The 27,854-nt window shown below is 41.1% G+C and overlaps 1 protein-coding gene across 5 annotated transcripts in view; it reads right to left on the reverse strand.

The window, feature by feature from the left end:
* Nucleotides 1–255: 255 nt before the first annotated feature.
* Nucleotides 256–27,854, reverse strand: part of nr2c1 (nuclear receptor subfamily 2, group C, member 1) — a 122,133-nt gene continuing 94,534 nt past the window's right edge. For all 5 annotated transcript variants that reach the window (XM_060843042.1, XM_060843045.1, XM_060843044.1 and 2 more), the window contains 5 exons: nt 19,688–19,809; nt 19,193–19,332; nt 12,676–12,813; nt 9,231–9,336; nt 256–2,107 (listed from right to left, as the gene is read on the reverse strand). In XM_060843042.1, coding sequence (XP_060699025.1) covers nt 1,933–2,107; nt 9,231–9,336; nt 12,676–12,813; nt 19,193–19,332; nt 19,688–19,809 — 681 coding nt within the window. In that variant the 3' untranslated portion in view covers nt 256–1,932. The remainder of the gene's footprint in view (nt 2,108–9,230; nt 9,337–12,675; nt 12,814–19,192; nt 19,333–19,687; nt 19,810–27,854) is intronic.

Raw genomic sequence — 27,854 nt, forward strand, 5'->3', positions numbered from 1 at the left:
TTCAAATATGCCTCGAAAGGGAATAAACTTGCTTTTGGAAACATGCAAGAGGCCTGATTGTGTATTAAGCAAGGGATTTTGGGGGGCTTAAAGAATCAGACACAGAAAGGCTTTTTAAATTATATATTTTCTTTTTTATACAAAATAGTCAACTTAAGTTATCCTGCAAAAGCTGGTGAGAAAGCTAGCAATAGTCAAAGGTTTCATTTTACGCGGCTTCAATTATTGTTCCCTCCCCACCCCACCCTCCCACTACACAAACCAAAGAGAACCCTGCCCTCCCCTTCAAAAGAAAAATGCAGATTCTGATTGATTAAAATCTGCAGCAGGCTAAGACTGCTGAATGAAAAGGGCTTCCTTCAACATAACCAAAGTCAGTAGCAAAGGAAAACCAACAACCAACATGCCCACATATTGCTTGTTCCTCCATACTAGCATTCCTTTCCGTTCCAAATATCTAACAGGACATTTGTAAAATTCTAAAGTTGAATATTGAAAACCACAATTCAGACAGAAAACATGTATTTGTGAATGGCATTCCATAAAACATTTCGATGCAGGTAAAGTTTCCACTATGGTGCAGCAGAAAACATTGCTGCAACACTAAAAACTGGCTAAACCTGTAACTGTACAGACTAAACACTTATCAACCATTTTGATTTTATTGGAACATAAATATGAAATCAGTTACTGTATCTGAGGAAATATTAGCACAAAGAAAATGTGTCCAGTCCAAGATTGCCAGGACCTGTATCCATAAGAAGCTGGTTTTCCAGCAAACATAAATGTGAAAATATAAAAATGTACTCAAATTTTTATCAAGGTATCTGCCATTGACATTCTTTTAGGGGGAAGGGAGTCCAGATATTTTCATGGACTTCGTCTGAAACTTGCTAAATCACAGATTTCTCCTCTGCATTTAGGGACTTATTCAAAAATAAAGGTTGGAAAACAAATGACTTGGGGTGGGGGAAAAGAAACTGGGATATACAATGTGAATAAAACTTTGCATTGTTGTTTTCTCGACAGCTCTCAAAGTGCTACAGTAAATTATTTTTACAACTGCTTTTTAAATGCATCCAAATCCTCGAGTCAAATCCATATCCTTCCATTTAGCACTTCTGTGCGTGTTTTCAATATAAAAGTGAGACTGTTTCCTTGGGGATGTTTACCACTTGAGTTGGGTTGTGGGATCACTGAAGATCAGATGGATTTCAGTGTACTTGCTATCATGTCATTCTACAATGAAGAGGATGACAAAAATCTAATATTAGCTTGACACGGTAGCACTGCAAATACAATTTGTCACCTCTCTCGCTTTCCCTTATATTCTTATTCATTAAAAAGAATACAGAATATGAGATACATCAATAAAATTAAGCTACCAGATACAATTACTTAGTCATTTGATAAAGGCAAATTTGTCAATTATTCACATAGTTGTTCAATATTTGCCCAAAATGTGTGAATCAACATCTAAATGCTATGCTATATATAGGAACAGTCTCAGACATGCAACATCAGTGCTTTATCAATGTTATTCAAACATTAAATAAGCCCATATTTCTCAAATGACCACTTAGTCAAATACAGTCCTATAAATTTTTTAAAAATTTGGGGTAAACACAAATATATGGTCGTGGCGTCTTTCAACTCAAGCTGTACACACATTCTGCAAACTGCAGAAACTAATTTAAAAACAGGAAGGGATAATTCATGGTCTCTTTTTTTATTACAATTGCTATCAAGCACAATTCAGCAATGAAAAATATTCACAGTCTACTCTCCATGAATTGCTTTTTATCATTCTCTTCTTTTATAAAGACTACCCCGTGATTTCTTTGTACATGAACAACCTGCAATTGTCCCTCATTGCTGAGTGAAGGTCAAGAGGTTTTCAGCAGGTTGTTGAGATTGTTCGTAGGTGTTAAGTCACACTGCAGATCCTGTGATCTGACTGTTGTACTCTGCAGTTTCCATTCGCAGGATGTAAGGTATTATACTGTCAATCTGCACATTTCCTATTAGTCCAGCAAAGAACAGTTCTTCTGTGATGGCAGAACTCATGAGTCGTAGTGCAGGCAATCTAAGAAGAAGTCTTGATAATCTGGCAGAATAAAATACAATAAATTATAATTATGTTAGCTGAAATCTTTACCTTTTGTGTTCCAAGACAAAAATATGCTAGCTTCTGCAGAACAGCTTTTGAAATGTACACTTAGGGGGAAAATGGCAGCCAAGACTTCACAAATAGCAAAAACCCAAGCACGTCGCAATTTCAGTGCTGTGGAACTATAACACAAATACAACAAATCTTATTTAATTGATATCCTGGTACTATACTTTAACAGATATGTTATTTCTTGAAAATTTAATTTGATAACTTTGTTTTCTGTTGCAAGCGATGTCAACCAGTACAAAATGTAACGTACTTGCAGCTTTTATTGCATTAATGTATTTGAACAAAGAGCAACAGGGTGCAGTAATCATTGGATTAAAATTTATGAAGGAAGTTCAAAAAGAAATGAGTGAAAAAAACATGAAATGTTGAGATGTTCAGGAAAAGAAACAGAAACTTCCTGGAGTTAATTGCTGACTTTATCTGCTTGTGAGATAGTAAATGGGGGAAATAGAGTCACATTGCTTTGATTCAATGAGAAGCTTCTCACAATCTGCGGAACAGCTCAATCGTGACTGGTTGTTGTTATTTAGACAGTTCCACCACACCTGTCCATCGCAGGAGACCACATGAAAAGGAATGGCCAATATAACTTGCTAGCCTGTTATTCCGTTCACTCACATTAGCCCCAAATCTCTATCTATGATATCCACCTAAAAATTACAAATTGAGTTAACAATTCTATCTTCTGATGAGAGATCTTTTCTCAAAGAGTTTGGTTCTGATTTTAGGGTTACGCCTCCACATTCTAGATTCCCTCACCAACGTAAAGAAAAATTCTATGTAACGATTTCCTCTAATTCCAGAAGCAGCAATTACTGTTTTAGATGCTGTTGCATTGTTTTGGAACTTCAGAGAAAAAACAGTCAAAACAACAGCAGTTTTAAAAGGGAGAGGAACAAACAAAGGAAGCACATAGTGAAGACAGTGCAGGAGAGAGAGAGAGAATCTGACACAGCAGTGAACCTGCAAACAGCCTTTGCTGTTTGAATTCATGTAGCACTCGATATCGGAGTACGTTGGGAAAATTAACAAACAGTGAAATTCACAACTAATCTTGAAGGAACCTGTTTGAGAGCGGTCATAGCACAGAAACACAAGCGAATATTTAAGTGTTGCCTTACAGTAAGTCTGCAGCAGTGAGTAAAGTGGGTTCTTTCTTGCTTATTTGTTTTATTGAGGTATGTCTCTTGATTAAACTTAAAATATAAGCCATAAGTATTCATTTAACCTGGAACAGCATTTTGTAGAGGAATAAGACAGTGCTATTTTCTGGGTCTGTAGATTGTGAAGGAGCAAAAATGACCCTTAGTACAGTGATATGGTCTTCTTGTCGGATGTGGGAGTTTAGGGAGAGTTTACGAGTTACTGAGGATTATATCCGCAATAAATGCTGTTGGTTGCGAATCCTATCAGATCGAATGGATCTGTTGGAGAGACAGTTCGAGGCACTGAGGAATTTACAAAAGCAAGGGGAGTCATGGACAGCAGTTATAAGAAGAGAGAAAAGTCGCAGATAAACACGGATGGGTTAATTCCACGAAACGCAAGAGAGATAGGCAGGTAGTCTTCTGTGGCTATCCCCATTTCCAACAAGTACGATATTTTGGAAAATGTAGGGGGTGATGGATTCTCAGGGAACATAGCACAAACAGCCAGGTTTCTGGTATTGAGACTGGCTGTAATACAATGAGAGGTACATTGGGTTCCAAGAGATCAATTGTGTTAGGGGACTCTCTAGTCCGAGGTACAGACAGATGTTTCTCTGGCCAGTAGCAAAAAACCAGAACGGTGTGTTGCTTCCCTGGTGCCAGGATCAAGGATGTGTCAGAGAGGGTGCAGAATGTTCTCAAGGGGAAGAGGAGCCAACAGGAGGTCATTGTACACATTGGAACCAATGATACAGGAAAGGAAAAGGTTGAGATTCTGAAGGGAGATTACAGAGAGTTAGGCAGGAATTTAAAAAGGACGTCCTCGAGAGTGATAATATCTGGATTACTCCCGATGCTACAAACGAGTGAGGGCAGGAACATGAGGATAGAGCAGATGAATGCATAGCTGAGGAGCTGGTATATGGGAGAAGGATTCACATTTTTGGATCATTGGAATCTCTTCTGGGGTAGAAGTGACCTGTACAAGGAGGACGGATTGCACCTAAATTGGAAGGTGACTAATATACAGCATGGAGATTTGCTAGAGCTGCTCAGGAGGATTTAAACTAGTAAGGTGGGGTGGGGTGGGGAGGTGGTAGGGGATAGTGAGCAAAGAGATCAATCTGAGACTGGTACAGTTGAGAAAAGAAGCGAGTCCAACAGTCAGGGCAGGCAGGGACAAAGCAGAGAACAAGATAGAACTGATAAATTAAACTGCATTTATTTCAATGCAAGGGGCCTAACAGGGAAGGCAGATGAACTCAGGACATGGTTAGGAACATGGGACTGGGATATTAAAGCAACTACAGAAACATGGCTCAGGGATGGACAGGACTGGCAGCTTAATGTTCCAGGATACAAATGTTACAGAAAGGATAGAAAGGGAGGCAAGAGAGGAGGGGGAAATGGCATTTTTGATAAGGGATAGCATTACAGCTGTACTGAGGGAAGATATTCCCGGAAATACATCCAGGGAAGTTATTTGGGTGGAACTGAGAAATAAGAAAGGGATGATCACCTTACTGGGATTGTATTACAGACTCCCTAAAGTCAGAGGGAAATTGAGAAACAAATTTGGAAGGAGATCTCAGTTCTCTACAAGAATAATAGGGTGGTTATGAGAGGGGATTTTAACTTTCCAAACATAGACTGGGATTGCCATAGTGTTAAGGGTTTAGATGGAGAGGAATTTGTTAAGTGTGTACAAGAAAATTTTCTGATTCACTATATGGATAGAAGGAGCAAACTAGAGAAGGTGCAAAACTTGACCTACTCTTGGGAAATAAGGCAGGGCAGGTGACTGAGGTGTCAGTGGGGGAGCACTTTGGGGCCAACAACCATAAATCTATTATTTTTTAAATAGTGTTGGAAAAAGATTGACCAGATCTAAAAGTTGAAGTTCTAAATTGGAGAAAGGCCAATTTTGACAGTAACAGGCAAGAACTTTCAAAAGCTGAGTGGGGACAGATGTGCGCAGGTAAAGGGATGGCTGGTAAATGGGAAGCTTTCAGAAACGAGATAACGAGAATCCAGAGAAAGTATATTCCTGTTACGGTGAAAGGAAAGGCTGGTAGGTATAGGGAATGCTGCATGACTAAAGAAATTGAGGGTTTGGTTAAGAAAAAGAAGGAAGCATATGTCAGGTACAAACAGGATAGATTTTGTGAATCCTTAGACAAGTATAAAGGCAGTAGGAGTATACTTAAGAGAGGGAAATCAGGAGGGCAAAAAGGGGACATGAGATAGCTCTGGCAAACAGAGTTAAGGAGAATCCAAAGGGTTTTTACAAATACATTAAGGACAAAAGGGTAACTAGGGAGAGAATAGGGCCCCTCGATGATCAACAAGGCGGCCTTTGTATGGTGCAGCAGAAAATGGGGGGAATACTAAATGAGCATTTTGCATCAGTATTTATTGTGGAAAAGGATATGGAAGATATAGACTGTAGGGAAATAGATGGTGGCATCTTGTAAAATGTCCATATCACAGAAGAGGAAGTGCTGGATGTCTTGACACACACAAAAGTGGATAAATCCCCAGGACCTGATCAGGTGTACCCTTGAACTTTGTGGGAAGCTAGAGAAGTGATTACCGGGCCTCATCCTGAGGTATTTGTATCATCGATAGTCATGGGTGAGGCACTGGAAGATTGGATGTTGGCTAATGTGGTGCTACTGTTTAAGAAGAGTGGTAAGGACAAGCCAGGGAACTATAGATATGTGGGCCTGACGTCGATGGTGAGCAAGTTGTTGGAGGGAATCCTGGGGTCAGTATGTATGTGTATTTGGAAAGGCCAGGACAGATTAGGGATAGTCAACATGGCTTTGTGCATGGGAAATCATATCTCACAAACTTGATTGAGTTTTTTGAAGAAGTAACAAAGAGGATTGATGAGGACAGAGCGGTAGATGTGATCGATATGGACATCAGTAAGACGTTTGACAAGGTTCCCCATGGGATACTGGTTTGCAAGGTTAGATCTCACGGAATACAGGGAAAACTAGCCATTTGGATACAGAACTGGCTCAAGGGTAGAAGAGAGAGGGTGGTCGTTATTTTTCAGACTGGAGGCCTGTGACCAGTGGAGTGTCATAAGGATCGGTGCTGGGTCCACTATTTTTCATCATTTATACAAATGATTTGGATGTGAGCATAAGAGGTATAGTAGCAAATTTGCAGATGACACCAAAATTGGAGGTATAGTGGATAGCGAAGAAGGTTACCTCTGATTACAATGGGATCTTGATCAAATGGGCCAACGGGCTGAGAGGTGGCAGGTGGAGATTAATTCAGATAAATGTGAGGTGCTGCATTTTGGGAAAGCAAATCTTAGCAGGACTTATACACTTAATGGTAAGGTCTTAAGGAGTGCTGCTAAACAAAGAGACCTTGGAGTGCAGATTCATAGCTCCTTGAAAGTGGAGTTGCAGGTAGATAGGATAGTGAAGAAGGCGTTTGGTATACTTTCCTTTATTGGTCAGAGTATTGAATCCAGGAGTTGGGCAGTCATGTTGTGGCTGTACAGTACATTGGTTAGGCCACTGTTGGAATATTGCGTGCAATTCTGGTCTCCTTCCTGTTGGAAGGATGTTGTGAAACTTGAAAGGGCTCAGAAAAGATTTACAAGGATGTTGCCTGGGTTGGAAGATTTGAGCTATAGGGAGAGGCTGAATGGGCTGGGGCTGTTTTCCCTGGAGCGTCGGAGGCAGAGAGGTGAACTTATAGAGGTTTACAAAATAATGAGGGGCAGGGATAGGATAAATAGTCCAGAACTAGAGGGCATAGGTTTAGGGTGAGAGGAGAAAGATATAGAAGACACCTAAGGGGCAACGTTTTCACTCAGAGGGTGGTAAGTGTTTGGAATGAGCTGCCAGAGGAAGTGGTGGAGCCGAGGACAATTGCAACATTTAAAAGGCATCTAGATGGGTAAAAGAATAGGGAGGGTTTGGAGGGATATGGGCCAGGTGCTGACAGTTGGGATTAGATAGGGTTGGGATATCTGGTCGGCATGGACAGGTTGGACCAAAGGGTCTGTTTCCGTGCTGGACATCTCTATGACTCTATGACCCCTTTGAACATTTGAAAAAATGTAAACTAGTTTCAATATAGAAATTCAGAAAAATTTCTTTAGTCAGACAGCAGTTAGAATTTGCTGTCACATGGCATAGAGGAGTCCAATAGCAGAAATGCATTTATGGGTAGATACACATGAGAGAAGTAGTAACAGAAGTTTATGCTGAAGAAGAGGGGTGGGAGCCGGCTTGTGTGCTGGATTAAAACAACCACAGTGCAGCTAGGCCAAATGACCCGCTTCAGTGCTCCACATAATACAAAATCATCCATCACCCTCTATACTCCAGGTATACACTCTCTCCCCAGAATTTAACCATGAGGTGTACAGTAACATTCTGGAAAACGTGTGTAGTGTCCTCCAGATGAACGTATCTGGAGGTGCAGTGTCCTGAAAATACACGATACTCCAGCAGTTGTTTGACCAATGTTATGTAGCAGCAGGAAATCTTTCTCCCCACTTGTTTCTAGCCATCATGTTAAGGCTGAACATTCCAATAACCTTCTTGATTTTTTTAAAACCTGATTATAACCTCTTGGTAATTTATGTATGCAGACCCCTTCATCTCTACAGACCTCCAATATTCCTGGATTGCAGCATTTAAAATGGATAGAATCATAGAGATGTACAGCACAGAAACAGACCCTTTGGTCCAACTCGTCCATGCCGACCAGATATCCCAACCGAGTCTAGTCTCACCAGCCAGCACCCGGCCCATATCCCTCCAAACCCTTCCTATTCATGTACCCATCTAGATGCCTTTTAAATGTTGCAATGGTACTAGCCTCCACCACTTCCTCTGGCAGCTCATTCCATACATGTACCACCCTCTGCATGAAAAGGTTGCCCGTTAGGTCTCTTTTACATCTTTCCCCTCTCACCCTAAACCTATGCCCTCTAGTTTTGGACTCCCCCACCCCAGAGAAGAGACTTTGTCTATTTATCTTATCCATGTACCCCTCATGATTTTATAAACCTCTGTAAGGCCATCCCTCAGCCTCCGACGCTCCAGGGAAAGCAGCCCTAGCCCATTTAAGCTCTCCCTACAACTCAAATCCTCCAGTCCTGGCAAAATCCTTGTAAATCTTTTCTGAACTCTTTCGAGTTCCACAACATCCTTTCGATAGGAAGAATAGAACTGCATTCAATATTCCAAAAAGTGGCCTAACCAATGTTCCTGTACAGCCCCAGATCTATTATGTTTTGGTCCAATTAAATTCATTTGCCACAGCTTTGTCCACTCATTTAAACTACCAGTGTGCCTTAAGTTATTTACTATGCTGCCAATCTTTATGTCATCAGCAAACCTGGATATGTGGTTGTCTATTGCATTATCTAAGTCTTGGATTATAATAGTATACCACCAAGGTACCAAAACAAATCAACAGGTGAGGTGGAGGAATTGTGTTCAAGATGATCTCCCATGGTTCCTTCGAGAGCAACTACTAAAGTCTAAAATTAGTCAGAACTTAGATGATGCACATTACAGAAGGGTTGAAACAGGCTCAGACCTGCATATTTGGATTAGTCTAAAGCTGATTTCAGGCACAACCAATGACACCTAAAAATAACGAGAACCGATTTGACAACACAGATTAGATACAAGACCTTCCACTCAGAATCTGTTTTTTACTGCACCCATTTAAAATATCCCAAAAGGCAAAATGTGCCTCTATTTTCAACCTAATGTACCTAAGTAACTTTGCTGCATCTGACTCTCGCCAAGTGTCAGGGCGTCAGCTCATAGAATATGAGTTTCATTCTGAGCCTGTGATGTGTCCAAGTAGAGGTGTTGCATTGAAAACTACAGAAAGTTATTCCATCATACCTGTAAGAATCATCTGGATAGGCTTTTGCTTCATAATCCTGAAGTTCCATATATGCCTTCTCTTGAAATTTATCAATCTGTGCTGCATTAATTAGGCCTGGATGATCTATGGAAAACAAAATAATTCTTCTTAAAATGCTGCACAGATTTAGTTCATAGCCTTAAACACTTTATTTTTACTGCTTAAAAGCTAATGTAATAAATCGCCAGCATAATCCCATCTCCTGACCCAAGACAGGAGGATATGATTCTCAGCCTGTAGTCCTGTGGAACTCTACAAGTAAATACAGAATATGAGCTCTCATTTGTAAATGGATAGCCCAATTGACAGGGTCACTGACTGATAACTCAGTGACTTGTCTCTCCTCAGTGCAAGAGGGGTGTCTTTTGTCTTTTAAAAAAAGAAAACCTGATGGTGATATTTCTCCAATTATCAGAAGAATCTTCAGCAAAGCTATTCTGATTGACCCCATTTCCAAAACATGAACCTTGTCCTGTTCTCTAATTCTATACTTACTGTTCCCTAGGCATTTATCCACTGCTTCTTTAAAAAGAGAGAAATGATGGATTTGTTGTATTTCCTGTAAAATTTGTTTTAAAATGCTTTTTAAACAAATGCCTGTCAGGAGTCAGGATCAATGGTCTTGTCAGCCTCCTCAACAAAGACTGTTGTCCAGGTTTTCATATTTGAGCCAGTCTGGAAACTTGTCTTTGTAAAGCTGTCTTGTTTAGAGTAAATAAGACACTCCTTAATTGGTTAGGCCAATGTTCTTTACTAATTGTCCTGTCAGAAGAGACTCTCTGCCAGCACTGAGATCTGAGATGCAGCCAAATAAGGGTGGACCCCACACAGTCTTCAGAGTTTTATAGAAATTCCTCACGTTGTGCTGTTCAGTATAGACTTGAAGTGTCCTGCAAATTTGGTATACCTTGCATGTTCGACAACTTCCACTGCAAGTTCTCACGGCTCTTCTGGAGTGATTTCTTCACAGAATTTGCGCCCTTATTTCCCAGCTATATTGCACATACTGCACTTTCCCCCTGTAGCAGTTTGTTAATTTGATAACAGTTTTCATTCTTGGTGGTTGGTTTACTGTGTCCCCAGGAAATTGGCAGCACTCCAGCTCATGCTGGATAGTCAGCTCTTACCATTGCATTGAAGTTCTCTGCCACAAATTAAGTTGTCGTCCAGTTCAGTATTTGAAATACCTTGCTCCGGATTGTCATAGAATATATCACTGATATCAACAGGAAAAGTCATTGCTAGAGTGCATACTTTTCACATACTTGCTTATAAGTCATGAAATGATTATTCAGCCGCCCCCTCCCTCTTACACTTGCCGTTAAATAAAATACAAGTTAGAGTTTAGGCTATCTCCGTTATATATTTTGAGGGGGTTTGGTCTCATCCATAACAAAGTTAAGGAAAAATAATATATATTTGTAGATTTAATTTTTATACAGATAAAAAGACTTATATTACAGGAGTCCACTGAAGTTTTTATAAAATAGGGAGGATCCTCAGAAGCAAAAAAGATAGAGTATCCCTAGTATAAATGACAGAGAAATGCATACTGGTGGAACTGGCATTTGTTAGTAGTTATGGACAATGAAGAATCAGGTTATTGGAGGGGTAATGGGATGAAGTAGTTTACCAAAAACAGTGAAATGTGCATATCAACCTTTCCATGGAGATATGCTGATCAAGTCATCATATGTACTTGAAGATCTGAGCTGTGGCTACAATTTTGGAAAACTAACCCTTGTAAAATCACCTGCAAAAGTAATTTTATGTAAATGTACAATGGATCAGTAAATCTTTAAACTTCTTCCTGTGAGTGATTGAAATAATTTTCTGTCAGATCACAAACTCCAAAGAGAAATAAATAATTGCATATTTTGGAAACATATATAAAACTTTACCATTGATTTCATTTTTTCCCCTAATTTACTTTTAAAATATATAGAACAAGGTTCTGTTTTAGTTTCTTTTTGTTCCTCCAAAAGTACCACTCCCCAAAAGGCACAAGAACAGTTGAGGAGAATTTTCTTTGGATTTAAAGTACACTGTCTCAGGTCAATAACGTTCATAAACAAAGTGAAAAAATATTGGAATAAAAAGTCTATAGAAAAGGCAGAGACATGGGACTAAATAAACAGCTTTTTCAGAGATTCAGCACAAATCCAATGGGCTGAATAGATGCCTTCTGCTCTGTAAAAAGTTTACAACTCGAAATTAGTTTTTAAGCTTCTTATTTAGTCACGCTGCTTTTATATACTCTGTTAAAAATCACACAACACCAGGTTATAGTCCAACGGGTTTAATTGGAAGCACACTAGCTTTCAGAGCGACGCTCCTTCATCAGGTGATTGTGGAGGGCTCGATCCTAACACAGAATTTGTAGCAAAAATTTGCAGTGTGATGTAACTGAAATTATACATTGAAAAATTGATTGTCTGTTAAGCCTTTCATCTGTTAGAATACAGTGATAGTTTCACTTCTTTCATGTGTAAATCATAAAAACGTTTTTTTAAAGTTGCATTCTCGGGTTAGCTGTTAACAATGGTGATAGCCCCTGTGTTCTCTGGGGGCCAACACCTTCAACATATTGTCTAGCTATCACCATTGTTAACAGCTAACCCGAGAATGCAACTTTAAAAAGAAGGGTTTTGTGATTTACACATGAAAGAAGTGAAACTATCACTGTATTCTAACAGATGAAAGGCTTAACAGACAATCAATTTTTCAATGTATAATTTCAGTTACATCACACTGCAAATTTTTGCTATAAATTCTGTGTTACGATCGAGCCCTCTACAATCACCTGATGAAGGAGCATCGCTCTGAAAGCTAGTGTGCTTCCAATTAAACCTGCTGGACTATAACCTGGTGTTGTGTGATTTTTAACTTTGTACACACCAGTCCAACACCGGCATCTCCAAATCATTTATATACTCTAGTTGAGAGTGAGATGTTGGAAAAGCACAGCAGGTCAGGCAGCATCTGAGGAGCAGGACAATTAACGTTTCAGGCATAAACCCTACATCAGGAATGAGGCTTGGGGGCAAGGGGCTGAGAGATAAATTGGGGGGTGGGGAGCAGCTGGAAATGCGATAGGTAGATGAAGGTATGGGTGGAAGTGATAGGTTGGAGGGGCTCCACCCTCCCCTCCGACCGATATCACTTCCACCCGCACCTTCATCTACCTATCACATTCCCAGCTGCCCTCCCCCCAGGCCCAGGCCCAGCCCAAGCCCTCCTCCCATTTATCTCTCAGCTCCCAGCCCACAAGCTTCATTCCTGATGAAGGACTTATGCCTGAATCATTGATTCGCCTGTTCTTCGGATGCTGCCTTTTCCAGCACCACACGCTCAACTCTGATCTCCAGCATCTGCAGTCCTCACTTTCTCCTAGTTGATTTTATACATTCTAGTTTTACTCACCTGGACTAAAGAGAACAATTGCCTTGAGATAGGCATATTCATATCCATCCAGAGATAGTTTAACCATGCTGTTACAGAACTCTTGCAGTTTCCAGATGTGTTCCATCACCACTTTCACACGGTCTGCTGACAATTTATCTATTCATTAAAAAATGATGCAACAAACGACAATCTATCAGCATGACACATTCTTATGCTGAACTGAAAGGAGAACAAAAAAACCTCACTGGAAAATGGAAGTGATCATATAATCTTACCATTGCCCATCTTTCATTCATGGCTCAGTTTCAACATTGCCCCTAATGATTTTATAAATGGGATGCATTAACTCATCTTATGACCTGCTCCACCACTCTCCTCAGACTTTCACAATCTCCCCTAGTTCAGAATGGGGAGCTTTCAGTCCTGGAAATTATAGACATGCGCCTAAGATTTACGGTATGTTAATCCACTGTGATACCACTAAATAATTACAAATGATCCAATACTAACCCGCAAGATCTGGGGTACGTGAACAGGTTAAGATTTTATTTCACTGGAGACAGTTCAGTGAATGATCTCTGATAAGGGGGGATTGTCTTATGAGCAAAGGTTAAACAGGTTCGACTTGACGCACTGGAGTTTAGAAGAATAAGAGGTGATCTCATTGAAACATATTAGATTCTTAAGGGGCATGACAGGGTAAATGCTAAGAGAAGGTTTCCCCTCATCAGAGCCTAGGAACAGCAGGCTTAGTCTCAGAATTAAGGGGTGTTCATTTCAGACCAAGATGAGGAAGAATTTCTTCTCTCAGATCATTGTGTGTCTTTGGAACAACTTGTGACAGAGAACTGTGGAGGTAGAATCCATGTGTATATTATAAGGCAGAGATAGAGTTTTGAGAAGATTTGTAGCTCAGGTTGAGGTTTTGGATGTAGGTTTGCTCACTGAGCTGAAAGGTTCATTTCCAGACGTTTCGTTACCTTACTAGGTAACATCTTCAGTGGACCTCATGTGAAGCAATGCTGAAAATCCCTGCTTTCTATTTTTATGTTTGGTTTTCTTTGGGTTGGTGATGTCATTTCCTGTGGTGATATTATTTCCTGTGAAATCACTTTCTGTTCCTTTTCTCAGGGGGTGGTAGATGGGGTCTAACTCGAGTTGGACCCCATCTACCACCCCCTGAGAAAAGGAACAGGAAGTGACTTCACCACAGGAAATAACATCACCAACCCAAAGATTCAAAGTATATAAATAGAAAGCAGGGATTTTCAGCATTGCTTTGCATGAGGTCCATGCAAAGATGTTACCTAGTAAGGTAGCAAAATGTCTGGAAATGAACCTTTCAGCTCAGTGAGCAAACCTACATCCAAGATTCTTGATCAGTCAGGGAATCAAGGTTTATGAGGAAAGGGCAGGAAAATAGGTGTGAGGAATGTCAAATCAGCCATGATCCTATGGAGTGGCAGAGCAGGCTCAAGAGACTGAGTAGCCTACACCTGTTCCTATTTCTTATGGTCTTATAGTCTAAGTTGAGACAATTTATCAACCAAAAACCAACTTATTCAAATGGAGAAATATGGATAAGTGCAAACTAATTTACGTAATTTCATAGCAAGTTCAGTAGTTTCCCCACGACCAATAAATTTATGATGGATACAATAACTCATTGGCTACTAGAGTAGTAGCCCCATAGTTGTGTTTTCAAAATCCTGCCTGGCAAGTTGTGATTTTGAAATCTTTACAATTTGGGCTTGGGACAAGACAACTAAACATGAACACTTTCAACTGCATTGAAAATCCAATTAGTTCATTGATGATCTTTACTAATCAGAACTCGCCACACTCATCTGTTCTGTCCTTGGAGTAATTTAACTTATGGTTGACCTTAATACCTCTCTTCAGGTTTCCCAGTGCCACACTAACACTGATTTAGATGAATGAGATGACCTCCGGATCCCAGACTTCTCCTAACATTATTATGTGACTAAATTGAAGTTTAGTGTCTAACGATAAGGGTTCACACCTTTGGACCATTGGAATCTCTTCTGGGATAGAAGCGATCTGCACAAGGATGGAGTGCACCTGAAGGAGGCTAATATACGGGCAGGGAGATTTGCTTGAGCTGCTCGGGAGAATTTAAACTAATAAAGGTGGAGGCCAGGAGATAGTGAGCAAAGAGATCAGTCTGAGACTGGTACAGTTGGGAAAAGGTGCAAGTCAAACAGTCAGGGTAGGCAGGATCAAAGTAGCGAATGAGGTAGGACTGATAAATTAAACAGCGTTTATTTCAATGCAAGAGGTCTAACAGGGAATGTAGATGAACTCAGGGCACAGTTAGAAGCATGGAACATTACAGCGCAGTACAGGCCCTTTAGCCCTCGATGTTGTGTCAACCTGTGGAACCAATCTGAAGCCCATCTAATCTACAGTATTCCATCACCATTCATGTTTATCCAATGACCATTTAAGTGCCCTTAAAGTTGGCAAAACCACTACTATTGCAGGAAGGTTGTTCCATGCCCTTACTACTCTCTGAGTAAAGAAACTACCTCTGACATCTGTCCTATACCTATGCCCCTTCATGCTAGCTATCACCATCTGAGGAAAAAGGCTCTCACTGTCTACCATATCTACCCTCTGATTATCTTATATGTCTCAATAAAGTATTCTCTCAACTTTCTTCTCTCTAACAAAAACAGCCTCATGTCCCTCAGCCTTTCCTCATAAGGCCTTCCCTCCATACCAGGCAACATCCTAGTAAATCACCTCTGAACCATTTTCCATATCTTCGACATCCTTCCTACAATGCAGTGACCAGAACTGTACGCAATTCTCCAAGTACGGCCACACCAGAGTTTTGTATAGCTGCAACATGACCTCATGGCTCCAAACTCAAACCCTCTACCAATAAAAGCTAACACACCGTACACCTTCTTGAAAACCCTATTAACCTGGGTGACAACTTTCAGGGATCTACGTACATGGACACCTGGATCTCTCTGGAATCTACACTACCAAGAATCCTACCATTAGCCCAGTATTCTTCATTCCTGTTGCTCCTTCCAAAGTGAATCATCTCACTTTTCTGCATTAAATTCCATTTGCCACCTCAGCCATTGCAATTACAGAGATGTGGCACAGGGATAGACAGAACTAGTAGTTTAATGTTCCAGGATACAAATGCTAAAGCACGGATAGAAAGGGGGTGTGAGAGAGAGAGAGAGAGAGAGAGAGAGAGAGAGAGAGAGTGTGTGAGTGAGTGAGTGGTGTTTTTGATTAGGGATAACGTTACTGGTGTATTTAGGGAGGATATTCCTGGGAATACGTCCAGGGAAGTTATTTGGGTGGAATTGAGAAATAAGAAAGGGATGATCACCTTATTGGGATTGTATTATAGACCCGCCAATAGTCAGTAGGAAATAGAGAAACAAATTTTGAAGGAGATCTCCATTATCTGTAAGAATAATAAGGTAGTTATGGTAGGGGATTTTAACTTTCTAAACATAGACAGGGACTACCCATTGTGTTAAAGGTTTAGATGGAGAAGAATTTGTAAAGGGTGTACAAGAAACATTTCTGATTCAGTATGTGGATCTACTTACTAGAGAAGGTGCAAAGCTTGACTTGCTCTTGGGAAATAAGGCAGGGCAAGTGATGGGTGTCAGTGGGGAGCACTTTGAGCCCAGCGACTATAATTCTATTAGTTTTAAAATAGTGATGAAAAATGATAGACCAGATCTAAAAGGTGAAGTTCTAAATTGGAGAAAGGCCAACTAGGGCTGTTGTTCGCTGGTAAAGGGACAGCTGGAAAATGGGAAGCCTTTAAAAATGAGATAATGAGAAGAGTACAGAGACAGTATGTTCCTGTTAGGGTCAAAGGCAAAGCTGGTAGGTGCAGGGAATGCTGGATGACTAAAGAAATTGAGGTTTTGGTCAAGAAAAAGAAGGAAGCAGATGTCAGGTATAGACAGGAGAGATCAAGTGAATCCTTAGAACAGTAGAAAGGCAGTCGGAGTGTACTTAAGGATGAAATCAGGAGGGCAAAAAGGGAATATGAGACAGGTTTGACAAATCGGATGAAGGAGAATTCAAACGGATTTTATAAATACATGAAGAATAAAAGAGTAACCAAGGAGAGAAGAGGACCACTGAAAGATCAGCAAGGTACCTATATGTGGAACCGCAGAAGATGGGGGAAGATACTAAATGAGTATTTTGCATCACTTTATTGTGGAGAAGGAGATGGAAGATTTAGAATGTGGGGAAATAGATGGTGACATCTTGAAAAATGTTCATATTAAAAAGGAGGATGTCTTAAAATGTATAAAGGAGGACAAATCCGCATGATCTGCTCAGGTGTATCCTAGAACTCTGTGGGAAGCTAGGAAAGTGATTGTTGGGCCCCTTGCTGAGATATTTGTATCACTGAGAGTCACAGGCGAGGTGCAAAACACTGGAGGTTGGCCAATGTGGTGCCACTGTTTAGGAAAGGTAGTGAGGAAAAGCCAAGAAAGTACAGACTGGTGGGCCTTACATCAGTTGGCAAATTGTTGGAGGGAATCCTGAAGGACAGGAGTTACATGTATTTGCAGAGGCAAGGACTGATTATGGATAGCCAACGTGGCTTTGTGTGTGGGAAATCATGTCTCATTAACTTGATTGAGTTTTTTTGAAGAAGTAATCAAGAGGATTGATATGGGAAGAGCAGTAGATGTGATCTACATGGATTTCAGTAAGGCATTCGACAAGGTGCCTCATGGCAGACTTGGTTAGCAAGGTGAGATCACATGGAATACAGGGAGAACTAGCCATTTGCATACAGAACTGGCTCGAAGGTAGAGGACAGAGGGGTGGTGGCGGAGTGTTGCTTTTAAGACTGGAGGCTTGTGACCAGTGGTGTGCTACAAGGATTGGTGCTGGGTCCATTGTTTATTGTCATTTATATAAATATAGGAGGTGTACTTATTAAGCTTGCAGATGACACCAAAATTGGAGGTGTAGTGGATAGCGAAGGTGGTTACCTCAGAGTACAACAGAATCTTGATCAGATGGGCTAATGGGCTAAGGATGGCAGATGGAGCTTAATTTAGATAAATGTGAGGTGCTGCAATTTGGAAAAGCAAATCAGGGCACTTATTGATAAGGTCCTGGAGAGTGTTACTGAACAAAGAGAACTTAGAGTGCAGGTTCATAGTTCCATGGAAGTGGAGTTGCAGATCGATGGGATAGTGAAGAACACATTTGGTTCCTTTATTGGTCACAGCATTGAGTATAGGAGTTGAGAGGTCATGTTGCAGCTGCATAGGACATTGACACAGCCACTTTGGGAATATCGTGTGCAATTCTCGACTCCCTCCTGTTGGAAGGATGCTTGAAACCTAAAGGGGTTCAAAAAAGATTTACAACGATGTTGCCAGGCTGAAGGGTTTGAGCTATAGGGAGAGGCTGAATAGGCTGGGACTATTTTCCCTGGAGCTTTGGAGGCTGAGGGGTGACCTTATAGAAATTTATAAAATCATGAAGGGCACGGATAGTGTAAATGGAGTGCCTGAAGCCCACAGGGAAATGTATGGCCACAATCTTGCAGTTATTCTTATATAGATTCCATTAATTCGCCCACAACAGACATTCTAACTTATACCAAATCTCTTTCATCCACCACCCTTCTGATTTCTAACCTACATTGACTATAGATTCAGCAATGCCTCAATTTCAAACTTTCATTCTCATTTTTAAATCCTTCCACAGTCATAGCCGTCCCTATCCCTGTATCCTTGTATTATCCTCTGAGAATTCTGTACTTATCCAATTCTGGCGATTTGTAATTGCTTAATTTTTATCAATCCACCCACTGGCAGTCATGCCTTAATCTTTCCTCAAGCATAAGATCCAGAATTCCTTTCTGAAGTCTTTTTATCTTCCCTTCCTTCCTTAAGAGCTCTTTAAAATCTAGCTCTTTACTTCAGTTTTTTGGTCCTTGGTCCTATCTCATTTATCGATGTTAAATTTTTATCTTTACACATTTTATTTGATGTTCATTTCTACTTAGATCTCAGCACTTTATTCTCATGCTACACTGTGAATATCAATATAAGGTGTCAATGTCAAAGGTGTCTGTGAAATGTCAATACAAGAGTGTGATTTCCTTATTCTCAATTGCAAAATCAGAATCCCACACTAACCACAATCTCCTGTTTTCTTTAAATAGCTTTGTTATAAAAACAACTTTATGCCTTGCCTTAGATATCTTTTGCAAATTTATGGTTGTTTGACTTTCGTGGTTTTCTCTACTTTCTTTTCATGCCTTTTCAGTTTTTTGTATCTGTCTGAATTTAAGTTTGGTTATTCTGTTTAATTCTCTTCACTCAAAAATCCAGTGTTCTCTTCCCCCTTTATTAGTATAAGGTACAGCCATCGAAGTGCACACGTGCTCTTTTAATTCATGTTATTTCTCATCAGTGGTGCATTAAATGAAGTACCTAAACTATGCTACCGCATACTCAAATCAAGCTTTGAAGAATAGTTTTCTACATACCTTGCTGGAGACTTGTTTGCAGATGGTTAACAATTGCTGTGAGTATGGTTGATAAATTCATCACTTGGGAACACTGGGCAAGACCGAGTGTAAAGAGTTCATTCCAACAAGCGCGTACCAAAGCTGTATTATTGTCTGGCCTGTGGAAAAGATATAAATGATGTAGAATCTTAAACCTAAAATGAAGAAGGAACAAAGAACTAAAACCTCTTCATAAATTAAGTGCTGATGAATTTCTACAGTATATAATAAATAGATTCACACTATGAGCTCTTTGAGTAAATGTAGGACTGATCTTTACAGATCAGAAAACCTTGCTTTGACACTTGCATTCATCATTGCACCCGGCCTCCTAGGATTCTGTCTTGGCACCTCTTCGGGGTTCTACCTCTAAAAGCCTATTTAACCCTTAGAAAGTGCCTGTTCCTTACTGCCCCATTAGAAGCAATTTTCCCCAAGCTAGAACGCCAAGTAATGGTCAAATAAAGTACTAACCCAAGAGCTTGGAAGGCTGGAATCGACCTTGCCCAATGCATGGAGAGGAAGAGTAATCTTGATGCAGATTCACAGATATAGTGCACGTTCAGGTATTCTGGCATAGGTGATGGCATAGTTAGCTGCAGGTGAAAAAACAAGTACTTATTAATATCAAGGTAACTCTTCGCCAGTCAGAAAAGCTTCCTTGCTGAGTCGAAAAATTTCTGTTTTTAGCTAGTGATACAATCGTGTTATCCCTTAAGGTTGTCCTTCCTACATTTAAGTTACTCAAAGATTTAGATCACTTCAACAGGTGTTTAAATCAATACAACATTTGTTATATCTCGATATGACAATATTTTCTTGTTATGCAGTTTTCTTTCCCAAGGTACTACATAAGCTGACACAAGTACTAAATATAACAGACAAGGGTATATGTTTCAGGATTTTTAACTTATTATTTGTTAAAATGAGAGTGCTATTGGTTAGGCTAGAGCACTGGTGACACATGCATAATTGTCTATGACAGGTGGTTGTGAGCTACATTAGACATTGGAGCAGAAAATAAGCTATTAGCCCATTGAGTCTGCTCCACCATTCAATCATGGCCGATAAGTTTTTCAACCCCATTCTCCTGCTTTCTCCCCATAACTTCTGATCCCCTTGACAATCAAGAACGTATCTATCCCCATCTTAAATATACTCAATGATGTGGCCTCCATAACCTTCTGTGGCAATGAATTCCGATACATTCACCTATACCTAGCTGAAGAAGTTTCTTCTTATCTCCATTTTAAAAGGTCTTCCCTTTACACTCAGGCTGTGCCCTCAAGTCTCTCCCACCAATGGAAACACCACTCTGTCTAGGCCATCCAGTATTCTTTAAGTTTTCAATTTGAGCCCCCCTAAACTCTATCGAGTATAGACCCAAAGTCTTCCTCAGTTGTTAAGATTTTCACTCCTGGGACCATTTTTGTGAATCTTCTCTGAACACCTTCAAGGGACAGTACATCCATCCTTCCTGAGTTATCGGGCCCAAAACTGCACACAATACTCCAAATGTGTTCTGACCAGAACCTTCTACAGCCTTAGAAGTACATCCCTGCTTTTAGATTCAAGTCCTCTCAAAATAAATGTCAACATTGCATTTGCCTTCCTAACTACTGACTCGGCCTGCAAGTTTACCTTGAGAGAATCCTGGACAAGAACTCCGCAGTGTCTTCGCACTTCATACTTCTGAATTTTCTGCTTCTATTCTTCTTACCAAAGTGGATGACCTCACACTTTCCCACGTTGTACTCCATCTGCCACCTCTTTATCCACTCTCCTAACCTGTCCAAATCCTTCTGCAGTCTCCCTGCCTCCTCAATATTACCTGTCCCTCTACCTATCTTTGTATCGTCTGCAAACTTAGCCAGAATGCCCTCAGTTCCTTCATCTAGATCATTAATGTATAAAGTAGAAAGTTATGGTCCACACACTGAGCCTTGCAGAACATCACTTGGCTGTCAACCTGAGAAAGACCCTTTTATCCCCACACTCTGCTTTCTGGCAGACAGCCTATCTTTGATCCACACTAGTACCTCGCCTCTAACACTATGGACCCTTATCTTATTAGCAGCCTCCTGTGCAGCATCTTGTCAAAGGTCTTCTTGAAGTCCAGGTAGATCACACACATTGGGTCTCCTTGGTCTAACCTGTTTGTTACTTCCTCAAAGAATTCTAGCAGATTTGTCAGGAATGACCTCCCCTTGATGAAACCATGCTGACTTTGCCCTATTTTACCATACACTTGTAAGTATTCAGAAATCTCATCCGCCACAATGGACTCCAAAACCTTACCCATGATCAAGGTTAGGCTAATTGACCTGTAGTTTTCCATCTTTGACTTTACTCCCTTTTTAAACAGGGGTGTCACATTAGTGATTTTCCAGTCCTCTGCGACCCTCCCTGATTCCAGCGATTCCTGAAAGATCATAACTAACACCTCCACTATCTCTTCAGCTAAGTCCTTTAGAACTCTGGGGTGTAGTCCATCTGGTCCAGGTGATTTATCCACCTTAAGGCCATTCAAGTTTTCTAGCATCTTCTCCTTGGTGACGGCCACATACTCAGCTCTGTCCCCTCACTTGCTTGAATTTTTGGGATAATACTCATGTTTTCCACTTAACATCAAGGCTAATGTTCAGTAATTATTTAGTAAGAGTCATAGAGATGTACAGCTCAGAAACAGACCCTCCAGTCCAATTTGTCCATACCAACCAGATACCCCAACCAATCAAGTCTCACCTGCCAGCACCTGGCCCATATCCCTCCAAACCGTTCCGATCCAGATGCCTCTTAAATGTTGCAATTGTACCAGCCTCCACCACTTCCTCTGGCAGTTCATTCCATACACCTACCACCCTCTGCGTGAAAATGTTGCCCCGAGGTCTCTTTTCTATCTTTTCCCTCCCACCCTATGCCCTCTAGAGTTCTAGACTCCCCCCACCCCAGGAAAAGACTTTGTCTATTTATCCTATCCATGCCCCTCATGACCTTAATAATGTCACCCCTTAGCCTCCGACGCTCCAGGAAAAACAGCCCTAGCTTATTCAACATCTCCCTATAGCTCAAATCCTCCAAACCTGGCAACATCCTTGTAAATCTTTTCTGAGCCCTTTCAAGTTTCACAACATCCTTCTGATAGGAAGGAGTCCAAAATTGCATACAATATTACAAAAGTGACCTAACCAATGTCCTGCACAATCGCAACATGACCTCCCAACTCCTGTACTCTATACTCTGACCAATAAAGAAAGCATGCCAAACGCTGCCTTCACTAGCCCATCTACCTGCGACTCTACTTTCAAGGAGCTACAAACCTGCACTCCAAGGTCTCTTTGTACAGCAACATTCCCTAGGACCTCACCATTAAGTGTACAAGTCCTGCTAAGATTTGCTATCCCAAAACACAGCTCCTTATATTTAGCTAAATTAAACTCCATCTACCACTCCTCAGCTCATTGGCCCATCTGATCAAGATTCCGTTGTAATCAGAGATAACCTTCTAAGCTGTACGCTACACATTCAATTCTGATGTCATCTGCAAACTTACTAACTGTACCTCTTATGCTCACATCCAAATCATTTATACAAATGACGAAAAGTGGCGGACCCAGCACCGGTTCTTGTGGTACTCCACTGATCACAGGCCACCAATCTGAAAAACAACCCTCCACTACCACCTTCTTCTACCCTTGAGCCAGTTCTGTATCCAAACGGCTAGTTCTCTGTAATCCATGAGATCTAACCTTGCTAACCAGTCACAAATAGGGAACCTTTTCGAACACCTTACTGAAGTCCACATAGATCATGTCTACCGCTCTGCCCTCATCAATCCTCTTTGTTACTTCTTCATAAAACTCAATCAAGTTTGTGAGAAATGATTTCCCACGCACAAAGCCATGTTGACTATCCCTAATCAGTTCTTGCCTTTCCAAATACATGTACGTCCTGTCCCTCAGGATTCCCTCCAACAACTTGTCCACCACCGTCTGGCTCTCTTGTCTATTGTTCCCTGACTTGTCCTTACCACCTTTCTTGAACAGTGGCAGATTAGCCAACCGCCAGTCTTCTGGCACCTCATCTGTGACTATCGTTGATACAAATATCTCAGCAATAGGCCCAGCAATCACTTCCCAAGCTTCCCACAGAGTTCTAGTGTACGCCTGATCAGGTCCTGGAAATTTATCCACTTTTATGCATTTCAAGACACCCAGCACTTCCTCCTCTGTAAAATGGACATTTTTCAAGATGTCACCATCTATTTCCCTACATTCTATACCTTCCATGCCCTTCCCCACAGTAAACACTGATGCAAAATACTCGTTTAGTATCTCCCCCATCTCCACACTAAGGCTGCTGCTGCTCCACACTAAGCCTTGCTGATCTTTGAGGGTGGAAGTGGGTCCTGCAGATGCTGGAGATTAGAGTGGTGCAGGAAAAGCACAGCACGTCAGACAGAATCCGAAGAGCAGGAAAATCAGGAATGAGAGCTTTTGCCTGAAACATCGATTTTCCTGCTCCTTGTTTGCTGCCTGACTTGCTGTGCTTTTCCAGCACCACTCTAATCTTGATCTTTGAGGGTCCCTAGTCTTTCCCTAGTTACCCTTTCGACTTTCATGTATTTGTAAAAACCTTCTGGATTCTCCTTAACTGTATTTGCCAAAGCTGCCTCATGTCCCGTTTTTACCCTCCTGATTTCCCTCTTAAGTTAAGTGCCTTTATACTGTTCCAAGGATTCACTCGATCTATCCTGTCTACACCTTACATACGCTTCCTTCTTTTTCTTAACCAAACCCTCAATTTCTTTAGTCATCCAGCATTCTCTACACCTACCAGCCTTTCCTTTCCTTTCACCCAACAGGAATATACGGTCTTTGGAGTCTCATTTCTGAAGGCTTCTCTTCCAGCCGTCCCTTTACCTGCAAACATCCGCCCCCAGCCAGCTTTTGAAAGTCCTTGCCTCATATTGATAAAATTGGGCTTTCTCTAATTGAGAACTTCAAATTTTAGATCTGGTCAATCTTTTTCTATCGCTATTTTAAAGCTAATAGAATTATGGTCGTTAGCCCCAAAGTGCTCCTCCATTGACCTCAATAACCTGCCCTGCCTTATTTCCCAAGAGTAGGTTATGTTTGAACCTCTCTAGTAGGTACATCCACATACTGAATCAGAACATTTTCTTGCACACAAAACTTAAATTCCTCTCCATCTAAACCCTTAACACTATGGCAATCCCAGTTTATGTTTGGAAAGTTAAAATCCCCTACCATAATCACCATATTATTCTTACAGATAACTGAGATTTCCTTACAAATTTGTTTCTCAGTTTCCCTCTGATCATTAGGGGGTCTATAATACAATCCCAATAAGGTGATCATCCCTTTCTTATTTCATAGTTCCACCGTGGGCGGCACGGTGGCACAGTTGCCTCACAGCGCCTGAGACCCGGGTTCAATTCCCGACTCAAGCGACTGACTGTGTGGAGTTTGCACGTTCTCCCCGTGTCTGCGTGGGTTTCCTCCGGGTGCTCCGGTTTCCTCCCACAGTCCAAAGATGTGCGGGTCAGGTGAATTGGCCATGCTAAATTGCCTGTAGTGTTAGGTAAGGGGTAAATGTAAGGGTATGGGTGGGTTGCGCTTCAGCGGGTCGGTGTGGACTTGTTGGGCCAAAGGGCCTGTTTCCACACTGTAAGTAATCTAATCTAAAAAAAATTGCTTCCCTGGATGTATTTTCGGAATATCTTCCCTCAGTACAGCTGTAATACTATTCCTTATCAAAAATGCCACTCCCCCTCCTCGCTTGCCTCTCTTTTTGACCTTCCTGTAGCATTTGTATCCTGGAACATTAAGCTGCCAGACCTGTCTATCCCTGAGGCATGTTTCTGGAATTGCTATGATATCCCAGTCCCATGTTCCTAACCATGTCCTGAGTTCATCTGCCTTCCCTGTTAGGCCCCTTGCATTGAAATAAATGCAGTTTAATTTATCAGTTCTATCTTGGTCTCTGCTTTGTCCCTGCCTGTCCTGACTGTTGGACTTGCTTCCTTTCTCAACTGTACCAGTCTCAGATTGATCTCTTTCTTCACTAGTTCCCTGGGTCCCATCCACCACCTTACTAGTTTAAATTCTCCCGAGCAGCTCTACCAAATCTCCCTGCCAGTATATTAATCCTTTTCCAATTTAGGTGCAATCCGTCCTTCTTGTACAGATCACTTCTATCCCAGAAGAGATTCCAATGGTCCAAAAATGTGAATCCTTCTCCCATACACCAGCTCCTCAGCCATGCATTCATCTGCTCTATTCTCCTGTTCCTACCCTCACTATCTCGTAGCACTGTGAGTAATCCAGATATTACTACCCTCAAGGACCTCCTTTTTAATTCCTGCCTAACTCTCTGTAGTCTCCCTTCAAAATTCCATCCTTTTCCCTTCCTATGTCGTTGGTTCCAATGTGTACAATGACCTCCTGCTGGGCCCTCTCTCCCTTGAGAACATTCTGTACCCTCTCTGAGACATCCTCGATCCTAGCACCATGGAGGCAATACACCATTCTGACTTTTCATTGCTGGCCACAGAAACATCTGTCTGTGCCTCGGAATAGAGAATCCCCTAACACAATCGATCTCTTGAAACCTGACGTACCCCTCATTGTGTTATAGCCAGTAACAGAAACCTGGCTGTGCATGCTACATTCCCCTGAGAATCCATCACCCCCTTATATTTTCCCAAACAGCGTACTTGTTTGAAATGGGATAGCCACTGAAGGCTCCTGCACTAACTGCCTATCTCTCTTACCTTTCCTGGAGTTAACCCATCTCTGTGACTGTATCTGCGACTTTTCTCCCTTTCTACAATTGCCATTTATCACCCTTGCTCTCGTAAATTCCTCATTGCTTCTAACTGTCGCTTTGGATTTGCAACCAACGAAGTTTATTGCAGAAACAATCCCCAGTAATACATAAACTCAAAGTAACTATTTAGTTTCTTATCCATTTCCTTGCTCCCCACTACTATCTCTCCAGCGTTATTTTCCAGTGGCCCAATGTACACTTTTGCCTTTTATATATCTAAAGAAACCCTTTAGTCTTCCTGTCTCATGTGCCTAATCTGTCCAAATCCTTCTGCAACCTTCACTGCCCCCTTAAAATTACCTGTCCCTCTACCTATCTTTGTATCATCTGCAAACTTAGCCAGAATGCCCTGAGTTCCTTCATCCAGGTCATTAATGTATAAAGTAAAAAGGTGTGGTTCCAACATTGAGCCTTGTGGAACACCATTTGTCACCAGCTGCTACTCTTTAGATTGCAGGTCAATCATCTCAGCCCTGTCTTCCTTTATATTACTGGCCAGTTTATCCTCATATTTAATCATCTCCCTCCTTCATTTTTTTTGTTGCCCTCTGTTCGTCTTTGTAAGCTGCCAAATCCTCTGATTTCCCACTGCCCTTCACCACATTATATGCTTTGTTTTTTGCTTTTATGCTATCCTGACTTCCCTCGTCAGCCATGGTTGCCTCATCCTTCCTGTACTGTACCTCTTTTTCCTAGGGATTAATTTTTATTGTGTCTCCTGAATTACTCCCAGAAACTCCTGCTAATGCTGTTCCATTGTCTTTCCTGCTAGTCTCCTCTCCCAGTCAATTCTGCCCAGCTCTTCCCTCATGCCTCTGTAGTTGCCTTTATTCAGCTGTAGTACCATTACATCTGAAACCATCTTCTCCCTCTCAAATTTACAGAGTTAATTCAATCATATTATGATCATTGCCTCCTTAGGGTTCCTTAACCTTAAGCTCCATTATTACGTCTGCCTCATTGTTCAACACTAAATCCAGTATTGCCTGTTCCCTAGTGAGCTCCACCACAAGCTTCTCCAAAAAGCCATCTCTTAGACATTCCGCAAATTGCTTTTCTTGCAATCTACTACCAACCTGATTTTCCTTAAATCTCTGAACATATTAACTCCCTGGATGGCTAGAGTCTCTCTAGTCGAAAATGGTCATTGCCTGACTCGTGAGTCGTGCAAATTTTACTTGCCAGTTACCACCCCAAGCCTAGATGTTGCCCAGGTTTTGCTAAATATGGACATAGGCTGCAAATGGCACCAAACATTGTGCAGTCATGAGCAAACATCCCCATTTCTGACCTTATGACAGAGTGAATGTGTTGAAGGTTTAACCAGGTGAAGATAGTTGGATTTAGGACACTACTCTGTGGAATTTTATACAGTGATGCCCTAGGCTGAGATGACTGACGTGCAAAAACCATAAAGCTACAACTCCATCCAATGGATAGTCATTTCCCATCATTCCCAGTCACTTCAATTTTATCTTCGATACCACTGCTACAAGGCCATGCTTTTGATCAAAAATGCCTATTTATCAGCTGAAACCCAGAAATTTTAGAAGACTGAAGAACAGAAGCTCATAGACTAAACATAGCAGTTTCTAAGTTGCATGAATATTTGCATAATGTCACCCTAAAAAATTCCAAGGCCTTTAACAATATTGTCAGGCTATCTAAAAGAATCCATCAGAAACAATTATCTTGTAGGAATGGGTGTGGTCCCATCTCATGATCAATTGAGAAATTATTCAGACTGTTTGTAGAACAGGCCATTAGATGCAATCGCTTTAGATAATGG

This window comes from Hemiscyllium ocellatum, chromosome 23 (assembly GCF_020745735.1).
Source record: "Hemiscyllium ocellatum isolate sHemOce1 chromosome 23, sHemOce1.pat.X.cur, whole genome shotgun sequence".
Classification (NCBI taxonomy): Eukaryota; Metazoa; Chordata; class Chondrichthyes; order Orectolobiformes; family Hemiscylliidae; genus Hemiscyllium; species Hemiscyllium ocellatum.